The sequence below is a fragment of the Leptinotarsa decemlineata genome, unplaced genomic scaffold, assembly GCF_025532065.1.
Source record: "Leptinotarsa decemlineata unplaced genomic scaffold, Ldec_3_MD MMD2_P_RNA_scaffold_12, whole genome shotgun sequence".
In the NCBI taxonomy this organism is placed as follows: Eukaryota; Metazoa; Arthropoda; class Insecta; order Coleoptera; family Chrysomelidae; genus Leptinotarsa; species Leptinotarsa decemlineata.
In genome coordinates, this window is record NW_027412526.1 from 5,687,922 (window position 1) to 5,712,283 (window position 24,362).

At 31.4% G+C, this 24,362-nt stretch overlaps 4 protein-coding genes across 6 annotated transcripts; all 4 read right to left on the reverse strand.

The window, feature by feature from the left end:
- Nucleotides 1–1,513: 1,513 nt before the first annotated feature.
- LOC111516662 (uncharacterized) lies at nt 1,514–7,081 on the reverse strand. Of its 2 annotated transcripts, none has more exons than XM_074172836.1 (5): nt 6,612–7,071; nt 6,332–6,496; nt 6,173–6,274; nt 3,458–5,685; nt 1,514–2,198 (listed from the first exon to the last, which is right to left on the reverse strand). In XM_074172836.1, the coding sequence occupies exons 1-4, from the start codon at nt 6,619–6,621 to the stop codon at nt 5,123–5,125; spliced, it is 840 nt and encodes a 279-aa protein (XP_074028937.1). In that variant the 5' UTR covers nt 6,622–7,071; the 3' UTR covers nt 1,514–2,198; nt 3,458–5,122. The 2 variants fall into 2 exon arrangements, with proteins under 2 accessions (XP_074028937.1, XP_074028942.1); XM_074172841.1 differs by lacking the exon at nt 1,514–2,198 and adding an exon at nt 6,033–6,109 and having other exon boundaries at nt 5,420–5,685; nt 6,612–7,081.
- Nucleotides 7,082–7,562: 481 nt separating this feature from the next.
- LOC111516650 (uncharacterized) lies at nt 7,563–13,689 on the reverse strand. The gene is made up of 3 exons (XM_074172822.1): nt 13,573–13,689; nt 12,389–12,836; nt 7,563–10,993 (listed from the first exon to the last, which is right to left on the reverse strand). The coding sequence occupies exons 2-3, from the start codon at nt 12,831–12,833 to the stop codon at nt 8,913–8,915; spliced, it is 2,526 nt and encodes an 841-aa protein (XP_074028923.1). The 5' UTR covers nt 12,834–12,836; nt 13,573–13,689; the 3' UTR covers nt 7,563–8,912.
- Nucleotides 13,690–15,327: 1,638 nt separating this feature from the next.
- On the reverse strand, nt 15,328–19,204 carry LOC141479890 (uncharacterized). Its single transcript, XM_074172829.1, has 2 exons — nt 18,543–19,204; nt 15,328–17,150 (listed from the first exon to the last, which is right to left on the reverse strand). Exons 1-2 carry the CDS (start codon nt 18,970–18,972, stop codon nt 15,328–15,330), a joined length of 2,253 nt encoding a protein of 750 aa, XP_074028930.1. The 5' UTR covers nt 18,973–19,204.
- Nucleotides 19,205–19,773: 569 nt separating this feature from the next.
- Nucleotides 19,774–24,037, reverse strand: LOC111516723 (uncharacterized). Of its 2 annotated transcripts, XM_074172856.1 has the most exons (3): nt 23,407–24,036; nt 22,659–22,717; nt 21,974–22,042 (listed from the first exon to the last, which is right to left on the reverse strand). In XM_074172856.1, exons 1-2 carry the CDS (start codon nt 23,849–23,851, stop codon nt 22,683–22,685), a joined length of 480 nt encoding a protein of 159 aa, XP_074028957.1. In that variant the 5' UTR covers nt 23,852–24,036; the 3' UTR covers nt 21,974–22,042; nt 22,659–22,682. The 2 variants fall into 2 exon arrangements, with proteins under 2 accessions (XP_023028619.1, XP_074028957.1); XM_023172851.2 differs by lacking the exon at nt 22,659–22,717 and having other exon boundaries at nt 19,774–22,042; nt 23,407–24,037.
- Nucleotides 24,038–24,362: the final 325 nt, after the last annotated feature.

The following is a 24,362-nucleotide window of genomic DNA, read 5'->3' on the forward strand; positions in this document are numbered from 1 at the left end:
ATAAGAAATATATAAAAGATATTGTAGAATATGTAGAATGTACTGGTAACTGATGAAACTACCGTGTAGCGACAAACGTTATGAATAAAATTTTGTGAAAATTCTATAATTATTATTATGGTTAATTTGATTTGATGAGTAGAGTATTTTGTTAAGAAAGGAATACATATCAATGCATATGATTCTGATTATAGTAGTTAGTTGAGACATAGCAATATTAATATATAATAAACTGAAAACAATTCAAATGTTCACAATAAATGTTGTAACGGTTTGAAGGTTGGTTGATAAAAAAAAACCCATCCATATCAATTTTGACAAAAAACCAATTCCCAAATAAGAATACTTCAATGCTAACAACTATAATTTCAATGTCAACGACTATAGTTTCACCGTTTATTTGAAGTTTCAGAAAGCTATGAAATAACTATTTTTGACTAAATTTGAAATCAAATGGCCTTTACCTAGTGTGACTTTTTTACGAGACTTCAAATGGCAATTTCCACTGAACGATTTTGAGCAGATTAAACACTGAAATTTTTTGTCTGAGGTATGAATTTTTTCATGATATTTTAAATGATAACTTTGACTGAATGATTTTGAGCAAAATTTACACTGAAATGGCTTTAACTCAGAACGAGTTCTTTCATGTTTAATCAATTCACTATTTCGAATAAATGACATTGAACATATTTTACAATAAAATGTTTTTTTTGCCATTGTGAATTTTTTCATGGCTTATCAAACTTTTTTGGTGAATAAATGATTTTGAGCAAGTTCTACACTGAAAGGTTTTTTCCCCAGTATGAGTTTTTTCATAGTATTTCAAAGAACTGCTTTGAATGAATGATTTTGAGCAGACTTTACACTTGAAAGATTTTTCGCCAGTATGAATTTTTTCATGGAGTTTCAAATTACTTTGTAATTTCACACTCAAATGATTTTCTGTCGGTATGAATTTTTTCATGATTTTTCAAATTAGTTTTTCGAATGAATGACTTTGAGCATATTTCACACTGAAAGAGTTTTTTTCCAGTATGAATATTTTCATGGTATTTCAAATAAACACTTCCAGTGAACGACTTTGAGCAAAATTTACACTGAAACGGCTTTTCCCCAGAATGAGTTCTTTCATGTCTAATTAAACTACTATTTTGAATGAATGTCTTTGAGCATATTGTACACTGAAAGGGTTTTTCCCCAGTATGAGTTTTTTCATGGTATTTTAAAGAACTGCTCTGAATGAATGATTTCGAGCAGACTTTACACTTGTAAGATTTTTCGCCAGTATGAAGCTTTTCATGGATTTTCAAATTACGACTTTGAAAGAATGACTTAAAGCAGATTTCACACTCAAATGGTTTTCTGTCGGTATGAATTTTTTCATGATTTTTCAAATTAGTTTCTAGAACGAATGACTTTGAACATATTTCACACCGAAAGAGTTTATTTTCAGTATGAATATTTTCGTGGTATTTCAAATAAACACTTCGACTGAAAGATTTTGAGCAAAATTTACACTGAAACGGCTTATCCCCAGAATGAGTTCTTTCATGTTTAATCAAATCACTAGTTTGTATGAATGACTTTGAACATATTCTACACTGAAAGGGTTTTTCCCCTGTATGAATTTTTTCATGGTATTTCAAAGAACTGCCTTGCATGAATGATTTTGAGCAGACTTTACACTTGTAAGATTTTTCGCCTGAATGAATTTTTTCAAATGATTTGTCGGCATGAATCTTTTCATGATTTTTTAAATTAATTTTTTGAACGAATGACTTAGAGCATATTTCACACTGAAAGAGATTTTTTCCAGTATGAATATTTTTATGGCATTTCAAATAAGCACATCGACTGAACGATTTTGAGCATATTTGACACTGAAACGGTTTTTTTTCCAGAATGCATTTTTTCATGGTATTTTAAAGCATCAGCATCAGCAAATGATTTTGAGCATATTTTACACCGAAATGTTTTTTCTCCGCTATGAGGTTTTTCACTGGTTTTTAAATTCAAACAGTTTGTAGAATTGTATTGTTCATTAAATGTTGCTGGTAAAATCCTATGCTTTACGTGATCATTTTCAACAGCAAACTCCATTCCATCTGGACCTGATGGAAGATTTTCATTGAAAATCTCTTCCTTCTTCTCGAAGATAGTTTCTTCCTTTGTTTCAACAGAGATGTTTCCAGAATCTGTATAAAAATTACATATGAATGGAGTAAATTTATATTAATGGAAGGTTACAAAACATATACAAGGACTATCCACGTCCATTTGTGACTTACAGTTTTCGTTGGAAAGCATATAGAAAGCAAAATTTTTTCAACAACATAAAATGCATGCATAAGTTCAAAATAATGAGAGTTAATAACAATTAATCTAACCTAACTCCAAACTCATTCATTCAATATGAAGAATTCTTTTATTAATTCAGAAATGTCAATTACTTGGGGGTTCATATTGCCCTTGAATAACAATGTCATTCTTTTACATCAGATGACTTACCACCTTTGAGAAAAGGTATAGTTTCCAAATATTTGGGATATTTTGTGTCTGATTTCCTTCTAAAATAGTAACAGGCTGATTTGGATTTTTGTTTTTTGTATTATGGTTCTCAAAGATGATTGCCAAAGATAAAGTGGACAAGTTGGAGAAATCTGGAGTTCATAAGCTCAAGTGTCTGGAGTGTAATAGTGTTTGTGTGGTCGAAATTTCTCAAAATGGTATGCCGAACATGAAAGGTCCTTCAGACAAGATAAAAATGATAGTTCCCAAATCTAATACAGAAATTTTGCTCTATGCAAGGAAGGGTTGCAAACTGAATTATTTGGTAATTCATAAGCATGATCAAATCAATCTAGTGTACCCACCAGTTTTGAAATTAGCGTATCTACATTGTCACAGGTAAACAAAATTCAGATACTCAATTGAGTTAAGTACCTCTGTTAGTACCTATAGTGGTGTTACATAAGGGCTAATGTAGTCAATCATTTTTAATTTAATATATAAGTTTGAAAATGTACTTATAGGATGAAACTGCAGTAACGTTAGTTACAAATAAAAGTGATGAAAAACATAGAAAGTTTCATTTCTCATGATGATTCTTACCAGGTAGTAACGGTTACATCCATCAATTTATTATTATTATTATAATACCTTTTATGGCAAAAATCTTACAGAAAACTGTATTGAGCTATTGTCCAAGTTTACTGCTGGTATTAGATTCTAACAGTATCGCAGCATTACAAAAAATGCAGAATAAAGTAATGTGAATCATTCTTGTATGCAAAAAATCGACTCCCATTGATACAATATTAGTTGTAATGAATTGGAACCCATTAAAAATCCGATTATATTATATTACTATACCTTTTATGGCAAACATCTTACATGAAACTGTATTGGACTTTACTGTAGTTTTATTCTTAATATTAGCAATTTTGTAACTTACCTGTGGTAAAACCAACAGGTTTCAAATCATCAGCCACATTTTCAAGTAGTATGGCATGAGACTCATTATGACTTTGCCAGCTATTACTGGACCAATTATCATGGCTAAATAATTGTCCTTCATATTCTTTCAAATTTGAACCTTCCATTATTGCATTCTCATACTTTTCAGATTTGGGATCCACATAAGGAATAAAACAAGTTTCTTCAATTTTGATTTCTTTTGGATCAAATTTATCTATAGGCATATTTACTTTCAATTCATCGTTTTCCTCCAAATCGTTGGTGGGCATGTTAGTATCAGAGGCATCGCCATTTCTTTCACATTCACTGAACATTTCAGCATCTCTTGGTTCAGATTTCATGTCATATTTTTGAAAAAGAATTTCATCATCAACAGATTGGATCTCCCCCTTGATTTGCCTTCCACATTCAAAAGAAGCCATATCCTGAGAGGTTTGGTAAAAGCAGATGTATTTTCAAAATCTATTTTTAAATGGTACAGTTTCAACACCAATAAACAACAATAATTTCGTTTTGAACAATGATAATGATAATCCTATTTCGTCAATGGATGAACTACTTTTGATGCGTAAAGCGTACTTGTAATTAGACATCTGTAATTAGACGTGAATTAGACATTTTATAACAGTGACATCATAATATGGCCGACATTGATGAGAGAACACTTACCCCAACAACTAAAAAAAGATGGAGATATCCACGTTTTGGCATTACAACACTTTACTTTTGAATGTCAGATTTGACATCTGCATGTTTTCCGTGTTACATACTTTCGTCATCGTCCATAGATATTCTAATAAGTCTGGTAACTCCTTTGATGTGGGTAAAATATGCCGCTTTTTTTGCGAGCGGTCGTAAATCATGCGGCTACCAGTAGAAATACGTTATACGAGGGTCAGTCAGCAGCGCGAACAATATGTTTACTCGAAAGTGTGTCTACGAGGGTCAGGCGTCAAGTGTTGATCATATTCATTATATATTATGTATTTATGTTTTTGTATGATCTTTCATTGAGATGATTATATAATATGAGATTCTAATAACAATAAATTGAGGAATATTTCGTTGTAATAACTGGCATGAATTATCTGATTTCTTAAATTATGGGCAGGTAAAAAGGTTGAGATACTTATAAAGGGACTCCACAATAAAAAGAAAATGAAGATGAATAATCTTTATTTACATATTACCTAATCAAATGGTGATTTGTTGTTTTCTTGAGTATACCCTGATAGTATAATTATAATCTATTCAGTATTTTGGCATATATATTTAGACACATTTCAAATATTTAGCTGGGGGTTGGTTGGAGTTAGGTCGAATAACTGAAACTACTATTATTTCGTTGCCGACGTTTCGACTTTTATAAAGTCATCTTCAGGGCACTACAAAGTTACAGTAAATCAGATATAAATACACACAAGATAAAAAAATATTGAAATTTGCGACAAGAATCACTTCTGCGAATGAGAGGTCAATATTGAGTACATTAATTTGGTACAATTCAATTGACCTCCTCTGTCCTCTACATTACATTTTTACTGTCAATTGAATTGTACCAAATTTACTCAATCTTGACCTCTCATCCGCAGAAGTGATTCTAGTCGCAAATTTTAATAATTTTTCACCTGTATGTGTGTATTTATATCTGATTCACTGCAACTTTGTAGTGCCCTGAGGATGACTTTATAAAAGTCGAAACGACGACGTCTCTTGACACATTATAAAATAAATTTGATTTGATTGACATTTCGTCAATGCATAAAATACAATCCTTAGTTTTACCTGACATCAAAGGTACTCTTAATTCCAAAATTTTAAAAATGAATTCATTGAATCCTGGGGTAATTTTCCAATGTTCAGTCAGCTTTCTCAGAGTAGAGGGAGATGGCAATCTCATAACTTTAGATAATTTCTTGTATGCTTCTGGTCCTAATAAAAATAAGCTCAAAGCAAAATGCTTGACTTCTTTAGAGTACCTGGCTCCTTTGGGATTTTTGTCGAGTAATGTCAGTTGATTTTTCATCAACATAGTGGCCTCCTGTGGGTACTGCTCGTCCAAAAATTGTTCAACATCTTCTCGTGTTACCGTTTTGCGCCTTTTCGAAGATTTGAGCTCGCTTTGCAGCTCCTTAATTCTTCTCCTGAGTCCTTGCTTTCTGGGACTGCTATCAGATAATTTGGAAGAAGTTTGACACGATACATCTATAAAGAAATTAGCACATATTAGAAGTGATTCGAGGAATAAATAGAAAGAATTTTAGGTTAGATTCAAGTACCAATTAGTGTATTTTTACTGAGGAATTAGGTCTTTTTGTGGAGAGAATGAAGTTTGAGGAACAATTTTTTGGTTTTCTTCTTCTCCAAATCAAAAAAATAGATGGACTCTTTATTCCCTTTTGTTAATGATTCAAACGTCTTTGAATGATATACATGAACCTATCAACAGAGAGTGTTTGTAATTTTTTTTTGATTTTACTTCTTTCATGGAAGTTGTTATTTCTATTTTTTTTGATTTGGAGAAGAAGAAAGCCAAAAAATTGTATTTTCACCTTCCACGAATTCTTGAGATAACCCACTTTGGACTGATTTATTGATACATAATCAGTTTCTTTGTTGGGAATTAATTCTAAAAAACATTTGTAATATGAATGAGTGATTATGTTCATCATCATAGAGCTTTGGCATTTACCTTGTTCAACTTCATGACATGTATCTGTTTGTGTACACGCATCTAATTTTGAAGGAGCTAATACGCTGGAGGGACCTGGATTGTCATTGTTTTGATCATTACCTGAAAATAACTCATTCAAAAAAATATTCCATGCTTGTGAAGTGGAAAATTTTTTACCGTCCAATTTTGTTGGAAACTTTAAGGGCACAGCAGTGGTAAGTAAATGTTTTCCAGAGGAAGTGAAGGATTCATCGTCAAAATGTTTTCTACAAACTCGTATTCTAATGTAGGCTTGCTCAGGTGTTAAGTTAGCATATTTGTGGTCTCCAACAAAACCAAATGCTGCGAAATATAGTAAATATAGTTTGAACATTAGTTATAAATAGTATCTAAATCACATTACTACCGAAACATTTTTGACCTATAACTGACATTATGTATTTGATGAATTTATTACCTTGTGGCATCTTTGGGGAATCGAAAAAATGAAATATTTTCACGTAAACTATCACAAGAATCCACACTGCAAAAGGTACGGTGAGAAGTCATCACAACAATAAAAAATGTTCAAATAACTACAAGAATAAAAGTTCCAATAAAATGTTTATTTTACGCACTAAGTATAACTGGCCGGAACGATGCGAACTGTTCAATCGGAGACACTCTGTTAAACTGGCGCCCCCGTCAGACGGGCACTGACGACCGACCGGCCAGGCAAGGGACGCGCGAGGACGGAGGGTGATGATTTGGGTCGCTGCTGAGAGTGAGCGGACTTATTAGAATATCTATGGACGATGCTTTCGTCGTTGTTTTGATTCATTTTTGGACCATATATTATAATGTTCCAATGAAAACATTTGTTAACTATGAAACTTTCGAAGTTGATCAGAATATACTTTATTGTCAAAAGAATATAATTCTTGACGAAGTCATATATATATATATATATATATATATATATATATATATATATATATATATATATATATATATATATATATATATATATATATATAGCTGAAACAGCTGTCTGCCGGTGGCCTCATTAGCACGGTGTAGCCAAGTGCGGAGATGGGCAACACTTGGTTACCAAATAAAGGGAAAATACAGCACAAACGAACGGAGTCACAACGGATGATCACTTGGTGATCGAAAAACGTGTCCAGGTGTTAAAAATAACGATTTGGTGGTGGGAAAAAACTCCAATGATATTTATAACTCCTATTAAATTATATGTGAGCGCTTTCAACTGCTGGTCGTGCTGTCATCATCTAGGCTCTACTCAAAATATATATATATATATATATATATATATATATATATATATATATATATATATAGATTTTTTAATAACGGCTGAAGGTAGTACATGGAAGGTAGGAACTAACGGGACTTTCAGTCAAACACGTTTAAAAAAAACAAACTTACTATATTTCACAAATCGCCACAAGTCTCTGAATAGAGACTTCGTCAGGACGCTAAAATGAAACACAACAGAAAAAACTAAAGAAAAAAAATGGACAATACTCACAAGTTATCTGAGTTTCACAATTCAAAATTGAATATTGATGAAAACATTTAAAAAAATTGACGCATTGGTATTAATGTCACTTTCAGATATCTGATATAAAAAATTTCAGTTTCATAAATGCTCATTGAATGAATTTTATACAAGTGTGATTATTTCAAATTGAGAATATTACTGAGATTTATCTATGTGTAGTAAATAACTATAAATTACACTCAGATTTTCAATGTCTTATTTTTTGTTATTATTAGGATTTTTGTTAATAAAGACCATTTCGTGAAAAAGTTTTTTGGACACATTTTTTCTGAAAATAAAATTGTTGCTTGATCAAATTTAATTTTGTCTCCTGTTTCAATTGAATGTTGAGCTAGTGCACATGAATTTTCGTTTAATCTTATAGGACTTTTGTGTGAAGTTATTCTGCTTGATAATGTTGTGGAAGTAGTTATAATATAATTTAATTCACATTTATTACAAGGTATATTATAAAAAACGTTTGATTTTTTCAAGTCGGGTGTAGAATCTTTCAACTGTGTTTCATTATTTCCCATGACTTTAATATTACTTGTAGAAATTTTGATACTATTTTCATTGTGAAAAACTTTGATAATCATTTTGGAAGATAATTTTCCAATATTACGAAAGGAAAAATATTTCATTGTCTTCTATCTGACAGTAGTAAAAATCGAGGACTGCCTGCCCGGTACTGATGATGCCCAATAGGCTGAAACAGCTGTCTACCAGTGGCTCGTAAATTGGAATCAATGTGGGAATGATCAAAATAGTACTTATTTATTCATATTTATATAAATAGATAGACCGATTTCGGAGTACTAGCTCCTCGTCAGTACCGGAAATTTTTGTATTTTTGGTAGTTCAACATTTCGGCTTTGAAGCCATTTTTACTGATTCTCAATCTGCCTAATCCTCAGGTCTCGTTACTGGTGTACACAACGTCAATACAGTCTTGAGACTTAATTTGATTTGTTAGGTAGAGTAATTTTGTTAAAATGTATGTAAATTATAGATTGAACTCAAGTGTGAACATTAAACCAGTTTATACTTTTATCAGTCGTAAAATGACAACAGCTGGTTAATAGAAAAACCCATCCACGACTATATTAACCCAACCAGTTCTGAAGTAACAATATTACAATGTTGACAATTATAATTTCAAAGAATCATGACCTTTCTCATGAGACTTTAATTGACAATTTTGACTGAATGATTTTAGTCAGATGGTTTTTGACCTGTATGAGTTCTTTCATGTATAATTAATATGCTATTTCGAGTGAATGACTTCGGGCATATTTTACACTGGAATGGTTTTTCACCTGTATGACTTCTTTCATGTCTAATTAATACGCTATTTCGAGTGAATGACTTTGGGCATATTTTACACTGGAATGGTTTTTCTCCAGTATGTATTTTTTCATGGTATTTGAAAGAACTATGTTGAGTAAATGATTTTGAGCAAGTTTTACACTGAAATGGCTTCTCTCCAGTATGAATTTTTTCGTGGTATTTCAAAGTACTGCGTTGAATGAATGATTTTGAGCAGACTTTACACTTGAAAGGTTTTTCCCCAGAATGAGTTTTTTTATGCATAAATAATGAACTATTTCGAATGAATGACATTGAACATACTTCACACTGAAATGGTTTTTCGCCAGTATGAATTTTTTCGTGGAATATTAAACCACTTTTATGATTAAATGATTTTGAGCAAGTTTTACACTGAAATGGTTTTTCACCAGTGTGAATTTTTTCATGACTCATCAAATAACTTTGGAGAATAAATGACTTTGAGCATGTTCTACACTGAAAGGGTTTTTCCCCAGTATGAGTTTTTTCATGGGATTTCAAAGAACTGCCTTGAATGAATGATTTCGAGCAGACTTTACACTTGTAAGATTTTTCGCCAGTATGAAGTTTTTCATGGATTTTTAAACTATGACTTTGAAAGAATGACTTTGAGCACATTTCACACCGAAAGAGATTTTTTCCAGTATGAATATTTTCATGGGCTTTCAAATAAGCATATCGACTGAAAGATTTTGAGCAAAATTTACAGTGAAACGGCTTTTCCCCAGAATGAGTTCTTTCGTGTATAATTAATTGAGAATTTCCAATGAATGACTTTGAGCATATTCTACACTGAAAGGGTTTTTCCCCAGTATGAGTTTTTTCATGGTATTTCAAAGAACTGCCTTGAATGAATGATTTCGAGCAGACTTTACACTTGTAAGATTTTTCGCCAGTATGAATTTTTTCATGGATTTTCAAATTATGACTTTGAACGAATGACTTTGAGCATATTTCACACCGAAAGAGATTTTTTCCAGTATGAATATTTTCATGGGCTTTCAAATAAACATATCGACTGAAAGATTTTGAGCAAAATTTACACTGAAACAGCTTTTCCCCAGAATGAGTTCCTTCGTGTCTAATTAAATCACAATTTCCAATGAATGACTTTGAGCATATTCTACACTGAAAGGGTTTTTCCCCAGTATGAGTTTTTTCATGATATTTCAAAGAACTGCCTTGAATGAATGATTTCGAGCAGACTTTACACTTGTAAGATTTTTCGCCAGTATGAATTTTTTCATGGATTTTCAAACTACGACTTTGAAGGAATGACTTTGAGCATATTTCACACCGAAAGAGTTTTTCCCCAGTATGAATATTTTCATGGCTTTTCAAATGACCATTTTGACTGAATGATTTTGAGCATATTTTACACTGAAACGGTTTTTCACCAGAATGAGTTCTTTCATGAGTGATTAAATTACTAATTCTAATGAATGACTTTGAGCATATTCTACACTGAAAGGGTTTTTCCCCAGTATGAGTTTTTTCATGATATTTCAAAGAACTGCCTTGAAAGAATGATTTCGAGCAGACTTTACACTTGTAAGATTTTTCGCCAGTATGAATTTTTTCATGGTTTTTCAAATAATCACTTCGAACGAACGATTTTGAACATATTTGACACTGAAACGGTTTTTCTTCAGAATGCAATTTTTCATGGTATTTTAAAGCATTAGCTTTAGCAAATGATTTTGAGCATATTTTACACCGAAATATTTTTTCTCCACTATGAGGTTTTTCACTGATTTTTAAATTCAAACAGTTTGTAGAATTGTTTTGTTCATTAACTGTTGTTGGTGAAATCCCATGCTTTACGTGATCATTTTCAACAGCAAACTCCTTTCCATCTGAACCTGATGGAATATTTCCATTGAAAATCTCTTCCTTCTCCTCAAATATAGTTTCTTCCTTTGTTTCAACAAAGATGTTTCCAGGATCTGTAAAAAAAATTCATATGAATAGAGTAAATTTATATTCATGGGTTATTCACGTCCGTTTCTGATTTACAGTTTTCATTGAAAAGCATATAGAAAGGAAAATAAGTGACTGGCTCGATTATATGAGATAATTGTATGATATTATTTTTCTGTTAATTTGCGAACCAATTTTATGCAAATCTCACCTAATATTGTATATCATATAATAAAGTTGCAGTTACTAGTGAAGAACAATTTGTAAATCTGTACATTCTTGTCTAGTTCGTCTTTCAAGAGATATTTATTTATTCACTTCACAAACACCTGTCAATTTCTGAACAGTTGCTGATTCTAGTCGCGTCATCTAATCATCATTTGTAAAAACAAAATACATGCATAACTTTAAAATAATGAGAGTTAATAACAATTAATCTAACCTAACTCCAAACTCATTCATTCAATATGAAGAATTCTTTTATTAATTCAGAAATTTCAATTACTTAGGACTTAGGGGTTCATATGGCTCTTGAATAATAATGTTTAAATATTTGTTAGGTTGATTAATATGTTATTATACTATCTTTTAAACGAGTAGATTGTTCTTTTACATCAGATGACTTACCACCTTTGAGAAAAGGTATAGTTTCTAAATATTTGGGATATTTTGTGTCTGATTTCTTTCTAAAAAAGTAACAGGCTGATTTGGATTTCTGTTTTTTGTATTATGGTTCTCAAAGATGATTGCCAAAGATAAAGTGGACAAGTTGTAGAAATCTGGAGTTCATAAGCTCAAGTGTCTGGAGTGTAATAGTGTTTGTGTGGTCGAAATTTCTCAAAATGGTATGCCGAACATGAAAGGTCCTTCAGACAAGATAAAAATGATTCGACGTTTTCAAACCATCCCTTGGCATGCAACCACAAGTTCCCAAATCTAATACGAAAATTTTGCACTATGCAAAGAAGGGTTGCAAACTCAATTATTTGGAAATTCAGAAGCATAAGCAATGCAGGTGCAACCTGTTAAATGATTAAATCAATCTAGTTTACCCACTAGTTTTGAAATTAGTGTATCCACATTGTCACAGGTAAACAAAATTCAGATACTCAATTAAGTTAAATACCTCTGTTAGTACCTATACTGGTGTTATATAAGGGCTAATTTAATCAATCATTTTTAATTTAATGTATACCTTTGAAAATGTCCTTATAGGACAAAACTGCAGTAACGTTGGTTACAAGTAAACGATATAAAAAACAAAAAGTTTGATTTCTCATTTTTCATGATTATTTCTTACCAGGTAGTAACGGTTACATCTATCAATTTATTATTATACCTTTTATGGCAAAAATCTTACAGAAAACTGTATTGGACTTTACTGCAATTTTATTCTTAATATTAGCAATTTTGTAACTTACCTGTGGTAAAACCAACAGGTTTCAAATCCTCAGTCACATTTTCAAGTAGTATGGCATGAGACTTATGATGACTTTGCCAGCTATTACTGGACCAATCATCATGGCTATATAATTGTCCTTCACATTCTTTCAAATTTGAACCTTCCATTATTGCATTCTCATACTTTTCAGATTTGAGATCGAAATAAGGAATAAAACAAGTTTCTTCAATTTTGATTTCTTCTGGATCAAATTTATCTATAGGCATATTTACTTTCAATTCATCATTTTCGTCCAAATCATTGGTGGGCATGTTAGTATCAGAGGCATCGCCATTTCCTTCAAATTCACTGAATATTTCAGCGTCTCTTGGTTCAGATTTCACGTCATGTTTTTGAAAAGGAACTTCATCACCAACAGATTGGATCTCCCCCTTGATTTGCCTTCCATATTCATAAGAAGCCATGTCCTGAAAGGTTTGGTCAAAGCAGATGTATTTTCAAAATGTATTTTTGTATGGTACAGTTTCAACGCCAATAAAGAACAATAAGTTTGTTCTGAACAATGATAATCTTATTATGTCAGTGTATGAACTACTTTTGAATTTATGCAAACAGGGTACTCAGTGCACTTGTAATTAATCTATAATTAGACATTTTTATAACAGTGACATCATAATATGGACTGACATTGATAAGAGAACACTAACCCAACAACTAAAAAAGGATGAAGATATCCACGTTTTAGCATTACAACACTTCACTCTTGAACGTCAGATTTGACATCTGCATGTTTTCCGTGTTGCATACTTTCGTCGTTGAAATTTTAGGATTTTGATTCATTATTGAACTAATTATTATATATATTATGTTCCTATGAAAACATTTGTTAACTCTTAAACTTAATCAGAATATACTTTATTGTCAAAAGAATTTAATTCTTGACGAAGTCATTTGTAGTACATATTTTATATATATATATATATATATATATATATATATATATATATATATATCAAAAGGTAAAATCTGTGGACAGAATACTCAAATTTTCACTTTTGATTTATATCATATACACTCAATAACATCTATATCTCTTCATATATATATATATAACCCTTTCTTCCTTCCATACATATATATATATATATATATATATATATATATATATATATACAGTCAAACACGTTCAAAAAACAAACTTACTCTATTTCACAAAGCGCCAAGCTTTCGTCTCTGAATAGAGACTTCGTCAGGACGCTAAAATGAAACACAATAGAAAAAAAGTAAAAAAAAAAGGACAATACTTATGAGTAATATGAGTTTCACAATTCAAAATTGAATATTGCTAAAAACATTTCAAAAAATTGACGCATTGGTATTAATAATGTCATTTTCAGATATCTGATATAAAAAATTTCTGAATTGAAGGGGTTATATTTTTAGGAGTGATTAATTTTTGGGAAAGAAAGTTTTTGGCTTTTTACTACTCCATCTCGATACAAAAAAGATGAGGGAATCTTCCAAAGAAAGGAAGGAAGTAATCAATTTGAAAATAAGTAACTCTATACATGGATGTGTAGATCATGCAAAGAAGTAACTTTCAGACACAAACTGAAAGAAAGTCCTCCTGAAACAGCTACTTTCATATAAACATTGAATTACAGGAAAGAAAAAAGTTCTTTCGAAACAAATACTTCTATATGAACACTGAATTATACAGAAGATACTTTTCTTTACTCAGTTTGTATTTCAAACATTTGTTGTGAATTAAAATCAGAATCATTCACATGAGTTCTACTTTAAATGAATGGTAACAATTTGTTATATTCATTTCTATTTCATAAATGCTCATTGAATGAATTTTATACTTGTGATTACTTCAAATTGAGAATATTACTGAGATTTATCTATGTCTAGTAAATAATTATAAATTATACTCAGATTTTCAATGTCTGTTTTTTGTTATTATTATTAGGATTTTTGTTAATAAAGACCATTTCGTGAAAAAGTTTTTTGGGCAAATTTTTTCTGAAAATAAAATTGTTGCTTGATCAAATTTAATTTTGTCTCCTGTTTCAATTGAATGTTGAGCTAGTGCACATGAATTTTCGTTTAATCTTATAGGACTTTTGTGTGAAGTTATTCTGCTTGATAATGTTGTGGAAGTTGTTATAATATAATTTAATTCACATTTATTACAAGGTATATTATAAAAAACGTTTGATTTTTTCAAGTCGGGTGTAGAATCTTTCAACTGTGTTTCAATATTTCCAATGACTTTAATATTACTTTTAGAAATTTTGATACTATTTTCATTGTGAAAAACTTTGATAATCATTTTGGAAGATGATTTTCCAATATTACGAAAAGAAAAATAATTCATTCTGTCTTCTATCTGACAGTAGTAAAAATCGAGGACCGCCTGCCCGGTACTGATGATGCCCAATAGGCTGAAACAGCTGTCTACCAGTGGCTCTTGAATTGGAATCAATGTAGGAATGATCAAAATAGTACTTATCTATTTTATATTTATATATATATATATAGGTAGACCGATTTCGGACTACTAGCTCCTCGTCAGTACTGGAAATTTTTGTATTTTTGGTGGTTCAACGTTTCGGCTTCGAAGCCATTTTTACTGATGTCTCAATCTGCCTAATCCTCAAGATAGTGACACGCTGCAAGGTTTTTCTGACTTGATACGGGGTCCTCAATCTGCCTACTCCCCAGGTCTCGTCACTGGCGTACACAATGTCAATACAGTTTTGAGACTTAATTTGATAGGTAGAGTAATTTTGTTAAAATGTATGTAAATTATGGATTGAAATCAAGTTTAAACGTTAAACCAGTTTATACTTTTATCAGTCGTAGAATGACAACAGCTGGTTAATAGAAAAACCCATCCACGACCATTTTAACTCACCCAGTTCTGAAGTAAGAATATTGCAATGTTGACAATTATAATTTCAAAGAATCATGACCTTTCTCATGAGACTTCAATTGACAATTTTGACTGAATGATTTTAGGCAGATTTTACACTGAAATGGTTTTTGACCTGTATGAGTTCTTTCATGTTTAATTAATTCGCTATTTCGAATGAATGACTTTGGGCATATTTTACACTGGAATAGTTTTTCTCCAGTGTGTATTTTTTCATGGTATTTCAAAGCACTATGTTGAATAAATGATTTTGAGCAAGTTTTACACTGATATGGCTTCTTCCCAGTATGAGTTTTTTCATGGTATTTCAAAGAACTGCCTTGAATGAATGATTTCGAGCAGACTTTACACTTGAAAGGTTTTTCCCCAGAATGAGTTCTTTCATGTATAATTAATGCACTATTTCGAATGAATGACATTGAACATATTTCACACTGAAATGGTTTTTCGCCAGTGTGAATTTTTTCGTGGTATATCAAACCACTTTTATGAATAAATGATTTTGAGCAAGTTTTACATTGAAATGGTTTTTCACCAGTGTGAATTTTTTCGTGGAATATTAAACCACTTTTATGATTAAATGATTTTGAGCAAGTCTTACATTGAAATGTTTTTTCACCAGTGTGAATTTTTTCATGGCTCATCAAATTTCTTTGGAAAATAAATGACTTTGAGCATGTTCTACACTGAAAGGGTTTTTCCCCAGTATGAGTTTTTTCATGGTATTTCAAAGAACTGCCTTGAATGAATGATTTCGAGCAGACTTTACACTTGTAAGATTTTTCGCCAGTATGAAGTTTTTCATGGATTTTCAAATTACGACTTTGAAAGAATGACTTTGAGCATATTTCACACCGAAAGAGATTTTTTCCAGTATGAATATTTTCATGGCCTTTCAAATAAGCATATCCACTGAAAGATTTTGAGCAAAATTTACACTGAAACAGCTTTTCCCCAGAATGAGTTCCTTCGTGTCTAATTAAATCGCAATTTCCATTGAATGACTTTGAGCATATTCTACACCGAAAGGGTTTTTCCCCAGTATGAATATTTTCATGGCGTTTCAAATAAGTTCTTAGAGCGAATGATTTTGAGCATATTTCACACTGAAAGGGTTTTTCCCCAGTATGAATAATTTCATGGTTTTTCAAATGACTACTTTGACTGAACGATTTTGAGCATATTTTACACTGAAACGGTTTTTTACCAGAATGAGTTCTTTCATGAATGATTAAATTACTATTTCCAATGAATGACTTTGAGCATATTCTACACCGAAAGGGTTTTTCCCCTGTATGAATTTTTTCATGGCTTTTCAAATAAGTTTTTAGAACGAATGATTTTGAGCATATTTCACACCGAAAAGGTTTTTCCCCAGTATGAATATTTTCATGGCTTCTCAAATGACTACTTTGACTGAATGATTTTGAACATATTTTACACTGAAACGGTTTTTTACCAGAATGAGTTCTTTCATGAATGATTAAATTACTATTTCCAATGAATGACTTTGAGCATATTCTACACTGAAAGGGTTTTTCCCCAGTATGAATTTTTTTATGGCTTTTCAAATGACCACTTCGACTGAACGATTTTGAACATATTTGACAACGAAATGTTTTTTCTCCACTATGAGGTTTTTCACTGGTTTTTAAATTCAAACAGTTTGTAGAATTGTATTGTTCATTAACTGTTGTTGGTAAAATCCCATGCTTTACGTGATCATTTTCAACAGCAAACTTCATTCCATCTGAACCTGATGGAATATTTCCATTGAAAATCTCTTCCTTCTTCTCAAAGATAGTTTCTTTCTTTGTTTCAACAAAGATGTTTCCAGAATCTGTAAAAAAATTCATATGAATGGAGTAAATTTATATTCATAGGTTTTTCATGTTTATTTCTGACTTACAGTTTTCATTGAAAAGCATATAGAAAGCATAATAAATGACTGGCACGTTTATATGAGATAATTGTATGATATTATTTTTCTGTTAATTTGTGAACCAATTTTATGCAAATCTAACCTTGATAAGTATTTTTTTTCATACAATTATATTTTAATATTGTATATCATATAATAAAGTTGCAGTTACTAGTGAAGAACAATTTGTAAATCTGTACATTCTTGTCTAGTTAGTCTTTCGAGAGATATTTATTTATTCACTTCACAAACACCTGTCAATTTCTGAACTGTTGCTGATTCTAGTCGCGTCATCTAATCATCATTTGTAAAAACATAAAATGCGTGCATGAGTTTAAAATAATGAGAGTCAATAACAATTAATCTAACCTAACTCCAAACTCATTCATTCAATATGAAGAATTCTTTTATTAATTCAGAAATTTCAATTACTTAGGGTTAGGGGTTCATATTGCTCTTGAATAATACTATTAAAATATTTGTTAGGTTAATTAATCTGTTATCATTAGGTCGTTTTTTACATCAGATGACTTACCACCTTTGAGAAAAGGTATAGTTTCTAAATATTTGGGATATTTTGTGTCTGATTTCCTTCTAAAAAAGTAACAGGCTGATTTGGATTTCTGTTTATGTATTATGGTTCTCTAAGAAGATGATTACCAAAGATAAAGTGGAAAAGTTGGAGAAATCTGGAGTTCACAAGCTCAAGTGTCCGGAATGTAATATTGTTTGTGTGGTCAAAATTTCACAAAACGGTATGCCGAACATGAAAGGTCCTTCAGACAAGATAAAAATGAATCGACCTTTTCAAACCATTCCTTGGCATGCAACCACAAGTTCCCAAATCTAATACGGAAATTTTGCACCATGCAAGGAAGGGTTGCAAACTCAATTATTCGGAAATTCAAAAGCATAAGCATTGCAGGTGCAACCTGTTAAATGATTAAATCAATCTAGTTTACCCACTGGTTTTGAAATTAGCGTATCCACATTGTCACAGGCGAACAAAATTAAGATACTCAATTAAGTTAAGTACCTCTGTTAGTACCTAAAGTGGTGTTAGATAAGGGCTAATGTAATCGATCATTTTTAATTTAATGTATAAGTTTGAAAATGTCCTTATAGGACGAAACTGCAGTAACATTAGTTACAAGTAAAAGTGATAAAAAACAGAAAGTTTCATTTCTCATTATTATTTCTTACCAGGTAGTAAAGGTTACATCTATCAATTTATTATTATTATACCTTTTAAGGCAAAAATCTTACAGAAAACTGCAATTTTTTTTTAATATTAGCAATTTTGTAACTTACCTGTGGTAAAACCAACAGGTTTCAAATCCTCAGTCACATTTTCAAGTAGTATGGCATGAGACTCATTATGACTTTGCCAGCTATTACTGGACCAATTATCATGGCTAAATAATTGTCCTTCACATTCTTTCAAATTCGAACCTTCCATTATTGCATTCTCATACTTTTCAGATTTGGAATCCAAATAAGGAATAAAAAAAGTTTCTTCAATTTTGATTTCTTCTGGATCAAATTTATCTATAGGCATATTTATTTTCAATTCATCGTTTTCGTCCAAATCGTTGGTGGGCATGTTAGTATCGGAGATATCGTCATTTCTTTCACATTCACTGAACATTTCAGCATCTCTTGGTTCAGATTTCATGTCAGGTTTTTGAAAAGAAACTTCATCATCAACAGATTGGATCTCCCCTTGATTTGCCTTCCACATTCAAAAGAAGCCATATTCTAAGAGGTTTGGTCAAAGCAGGTGTATTTTCAAAATTTATATTTGTGTGGTAGAGTTTCAACACCAATAAACAATAATTTCGTTCTGAACAATGATAATGATAATCCTTTTATGTCAGTGGATGAACTACTTTTGATGCGTAAAGCGTACGCGTACTTGTAATTAGACGTGAATTAGACATTTTATAACAGTGACATCATAATATGGCCGACATTGATGAGAGAACACTTACCCCAACAACTAGAAAAGGATGGAGATATCCACGTTTTGGCATTACAACACTTCACTCTTAAACGTCAGATTTGACATCTGCATGTTTTCCGTGTTACATACATACTTTCGTCGTTGAAATTTTAGGATTTTGATTCATTTTTGAAACATATATCATAATGCTTCAACAATGAAAATATTTGTTAAATCTGAATTAGTAGACAAACTGAAACATTCTAAGTTAATCAGAATATACTTTATTGTCAAAATAAAAACATTTTTCACATCTGAATTGGTAGATAAATTGAAACTCTCGAAGTTAATCAGAATATATTTTATTATCAAAAGAATATAATTCTTGAGGAAGTCATTTGTAGTACATATTATATATATATATATATAAAATCTAGAAAGGTTAATGCAGTCAAGCTGCTGACGATGCCCAATAGGCTGAAACAGCTGTATTCCGGTGGCTCTTAAATTGAAATCAATATGGGAATGATCAAAGAGTACTTATCTATTTTATATATATATATATATATATATATATATATATATATATATATATATATATATATATATATATATATATATATATATGTATATAGACCGATTCCGGAGTACTAGCTCCTAGTCAGTTTCGAAAGGTTTTATATTTTTGGTAGTTCAACGTTTCGAAATGGAAGCCATTTTTACTGATGTCTCAATCTGCCTAATCCTCAAGATGGTGACACGCTGCAAGGTTTTTCTGACTTGACACAGGGGCCTCAATCTGCCTACTCCCCAGGTCTCGTCGCTGGTGTACACAACGTCAATACAGTCTTGAGGCTTAATTTGATTTATTACATAAAGTAATTTTGTTAAAATGTATGTAAATTATAGATTGAAATCATGTCTAACATTAAACCAGTTTACACTTTTATCCGCCGTAGAATGACAACAGCTAGTTAATAGAAAAACCCATCCACGACCATATTAACCCACCCAGTTCTGAAGTAAGAATATTACAATGTTGACAATTATAATTTCAAAGAATCATGACCTTTCTCATGAGACTTCAATTGACAATTTTGACTGAATGATTTTAGGCAGATTTTACACTGAAATGGTTTTTGACCTGTATGAGTTCTTTCATGTCTAATTAATACGCTCTTTCGAGTGAATGACTTTGGGCATATTTTACACTGGAATGGTTTTTCTCCAGTGTGTATTTTTTCATGATATTTGAAAGAACTACGTTGAATAAATGATTTTGAGCAAGTTTTACACTGAAATGGCTTCTCTCCAGTATGAATTTTTTCGTGGCATTTCAAAGTACTGCGTTGAACGAATGATTTTGAGCAGACTTTACACTTGAAAAGTTTTTCCCCAGAATGAGTTCTTTCATGTTTAATTAATTCGCTATTTCGAATGAATGACTTTGAGCATATTTTACAGTGAAATGATTTTTCTCCAGTGTGAATTTTTTCGTGGTATTTCAAATCGATTCTTTGAATGAATGATTTCAAGCAAATTTCACATTGAAATGGTTTCTCGCCAGTATGAGTTTTTTCATGGTATTTCAAAGAACTGCGTTGAATGAATGATTTTGAGCAGACTTTACACTTGAAAGGTTTTTCCCCAGAATGAGTTCTTTCATGTATAATTAATGCACTATTTCGCATGAATGACATTGAACATACTTCACACTGGAATGGTTTTTCGCAAGTGTGATTTTTTTCGTGGTATATCAAACCACATTTATCATTAAATGATTTTGAGCAAGTTTTACATCGGAATGGTTTTTCACCAGTGTGAATTGTTTCATGCCTCATCAAATTACTTTGGAGAATAAATGACTTTGAGCATGTTCTACACTGAAAGGGTTTTTCCCCAGTATGAGTTTTTTCATGGGATTTCAAAGAACTGCCTTGAATGAATGATTTCGAGCAGACTTTACACTTGTAAGATTTTTCGCCAGTATGAAGTTTTTCATGGATTTTCAAATTACGACTTTGAGAGAATGACTTTGAGCATATTTCACACCGAAAGAGATTTTTTCCAGTATGAATATTTTCATGGGCTTTCAAATAAGCATATCGACTGAAAGATTTTGAGCAAAATTTACACTGAAACAGCTTTTCCCCAGAATGACTTCGTTCGTGTCTAATTAAATGAGAATTTCCAATGAATGACTTTGAGCATATTCTACACTGAAACTGTTTTTTACCAGAATGAGTTCTTTCATGAATGATTAAATTACTTTTTCCAATGAATGACTTTGAGCATATTCTACACTGAAAGGGTTTTTCCCCTGTATGAATTTTTTCATGGCGTTTCAAATAAGTTTTTAGAGCGAATGATTTTGAGCATATTTCACACCGAAAGGGTTTTTCCCCAGTATGAATATTTTCATGGCTTTTCAAATGAAAACTTTGAGTGAACGATTTTGAGCATATTTTACAATGAAACGGTTTTTCACCAGAATGAGTTCTTTCATGAATGATTAAATTACTATTTCTAATGAATGACTTTGAGCATATTCTACACTGAAAGGGTTTTTCCCCAGTATGAATTTTTTCATGGCGTTTCAAAACATCACTTCGATTGAACGATTTTGAGCATATTTTACACCGAAATGTTTTTTCTCCACTATGAGGTTTTTCACTGGTTTTTAAATTCAAACAGTTTGTAGAATTGTATTGTTCATTAAATGTTGCTGGTAAAATCCTATGCTTTACGTGATCATTTTCAACAGCAAACTCCATAACATCTGGACCTGATGGAATATTTCCATTGAAAATCTCTTCCTTCTCCTCAAAGATAGTTTCTTCCTTCGTTTCAACAAAGATGTTTCCAGAATCTGTAAAAAAATCATATGAATGGAGTAAATTTATATTCATGGATTATTCACGTCCATTTCTGACTTACAGTTTTCATTGAAAAGCCTATAGAAAGCAAAATGAGTGACTGGCATGAGACAATTGTATTACATTATTTTTCTGTTAATTTGCGAACCAATTTTATGCAAATTTCACGTTAATAAGTAATATATTTTTATACAATCATATTTTAATATTGTATATCATATAATGAAGTTGCAGTTACTAGTGAAGAATACTTTGTAAATCTGTACATTCTTGTCTAGTTAGTCTTTCAAGAGATATTTATTTGTTATTCACTTCACAAACACCTGTCAATTTCTGAATTGTTGCTGATTCTAGTAGCGTCATCTAATCATCATTTGTAAAAACATAAAATGAATGTATAAGTTTAAAATAATGAGAGTTAATAACAATTAATCTAACCTAACTCATTCCTTCGATATGAAGAATGCTTTTGTTAATTCAGAAATGTCAATTACCTGGAGGTTCATATTGCTCTTGAATAATAGTGTTGAAATATTTGTTAGGAAAATTAATCTGTTATTATACTATCTTGTAAACGGGCAGGTCGTTCTTTTACATCAGATGACTTACCACTTTGGAGAAAAGGTATAGTTTTCAAATATTTGGGATATTTTGTGTCTGATTACCTTCTGAAAAAGAAACAGGCTGATTTGGATTTCTGTTTTTTGTATTATGGTTCTCAAAGAAGATGATTGCCAAAGATAAAGTGAACAAGTTGTAGAAATCTGGAGTTCATAAGCTCAAGTGTCTGGAGTGTAATAGTGTTTGTGTGGTCGAAATTTCTCAAAATGGTATGCCGAACATGAAAGGACCTTCAGACAAGATAAAAATGATTCGACGTTTTCAAACCATCCCTTGGTATGCAAACTCAATTATTTGGAAATTCAGAAGCATAAGCATTGCAGGTGCAACCTGTTAAATGATTAAATCAATCTAGTTTACCCACTGGTTTTGAAATTAGCGTATCCACATTGTCACAGGCGAACAAAATTAAGATACTCAATTAAGTTAAGTACCTCTGTTAGTACCTAAAGTGGTGTTATATGAGGGCTAATGTAATCATAATGTAATCATTAATTTAATGTATAAGTTTGAAAATGTCCTTATAGAACGAAACTGCAGTAATGTTAGTTACAAGTAAAAGTGATAAAAAACAGAAAGTTTCATTTCTCATTTTTCATGATTATTTCTTACTAGGTAGTAACGGTTACATCTATCAATTTATTATTATTATACCTTTCACGGCAAAAATCTTACAGAAAACTGCACTGGGCTTTACTGTAATTTTATTCTTAATATAAGCAATTTTGCAACTTACCTATGGTGAAACCAACAGGTTTCAAATCCTCAGTCACATTTTCAAGTAGAATGGCATGAGACTCATTATAACTTTGCCAGCTATTACTGGGCCAATTATCATGGCTAAATAATTGTCCTTCACATTCTTTAAAATTTGAACCTTCCACTATTGCATTCTCATACTTTTCAGATTTGGGATCGAAATAAGGACTAAAGTAAGTTTCTTCAATTTTGATTTCTTCTGGATTAAATTTATCTATAGGCATATTTATTTTCAATTTATCGTTTTCGTCCAAATCATTGGTGGGCATGTTACTGTCAGAGACATCGTCATTTCTTTCACATTCACTGAACATTTCAGCGTCTCTTGGTTCAGATTTCACATCATGTTTTTGAAAAGGAACTTCATAACCAACAAATTGGACCTCCCTAATGATTTGCCTTCCACATTCAAAAGAAGCCATATCCTGAGAGGTTTGGTCAAAGCAGATGTATTTTCAAAATTAGTTTTTGTATGGTACAGTTTAAACACCAATAATTTCGTTCTGACCAATGATAATGATAATCCTATTATGCCAGGGCGTGAAATACTTCTGATGCCTACTTACAGCGTACTACCACCAGTGCTGCCGCAACGTCAATTCAAAAAGTATCGAAATTTACAGGAAAATAGTACCCAAAATGTACTGCGCAAGACTAAGCATGGCACATGCGCATAAGTCATTTCAGACCAAATGCCAGTAATGCCAAACGTGTAATAATGTTATCCATTTAAATTCGGAAAATATATGGAGTAAAAAATTTGCTGGAAACTAAGAAATATTCCTTAAGAGGAAGATCATGATCAGAACATTTGATAAAAAGGTGTCTTTTTCCTTCTTCAAATTGTTCTTTCACGATTGCAAATGTGTTTTGTTTTAATTAGGTTTCTGTCACAATAGAATGAACAATACTAAAGACGTTTTCAAGTAGCTA

What these genes read in the sequence shown, in the direction of transcription:
- LOC111516662 (XM_074172836.1), bottom strand. An exon ending in GTTTCCAACAAAATTGGACG is followed by an intron (nt 6,275 to 6,331) that starts GTAAAAAATTTT and finishes AGTTATTTTCAG; the next exon opens with GTAATGATCAAAACAATGAC. An exon ending in ATGTCATGAAGTTGAACAAG is followed by an intron (nt 5,686 to 6,172) that starts GTAAATGCCAAA and finishes ATTTCTTTATAG; the next exon opens with ATGTATCGTGTCAAACTTCT.
- LOC111516650 (XM_074172822.1), bottom strand. Translation starts at nt 12,833, where the DNA reads ATGGCTTCTTATGAATATGGAAGGCAAATCAAGGGGGAGATCCAATCT. An exon ending in ACCTGTTGGTTTTACCACAG is followed by an intron (nt 10,994 to 12,388) that starts GTAAGTTACAAA and finishes TTTTTTTTACAG; the next exon opens with ATCCTGGAAACATCTTTGTT.
- LOC141479890 (XM_074172829.1), bottom strand. Translation starts at nt 18,972, where the DNA reads ATGTGGAAGGCAAATCAAGGGGAGATCCAATCTGTTGATGATGAAGTT. An exon ending in ACCTGTTGGTTTTACCACAG is followed by an intron (nt 17,151 to 18,542) that starts GTAAGTTACAAA and finishes ATTTTTTTACAG; the next exon opens with ATTCTGGAAACATCTTTGTT.
- LOC111516723 (XM_023172851.2), bottom strand. Translation starts at nt 23,851, where the DNA reads ATGGCTTCTTTTGAATGTGGAAGGCAAATCATTAGGGAGGTCCAATTT. An exon ending in ACCTGTTGGTTTCACCATAG is followed by an intron (nt 22,043 to 23,406) that starts GTAAGTTGCAAA and finishes ATTTTTTTACAG; the next exon opens with ATTCTGGAAACATCTTTGTT.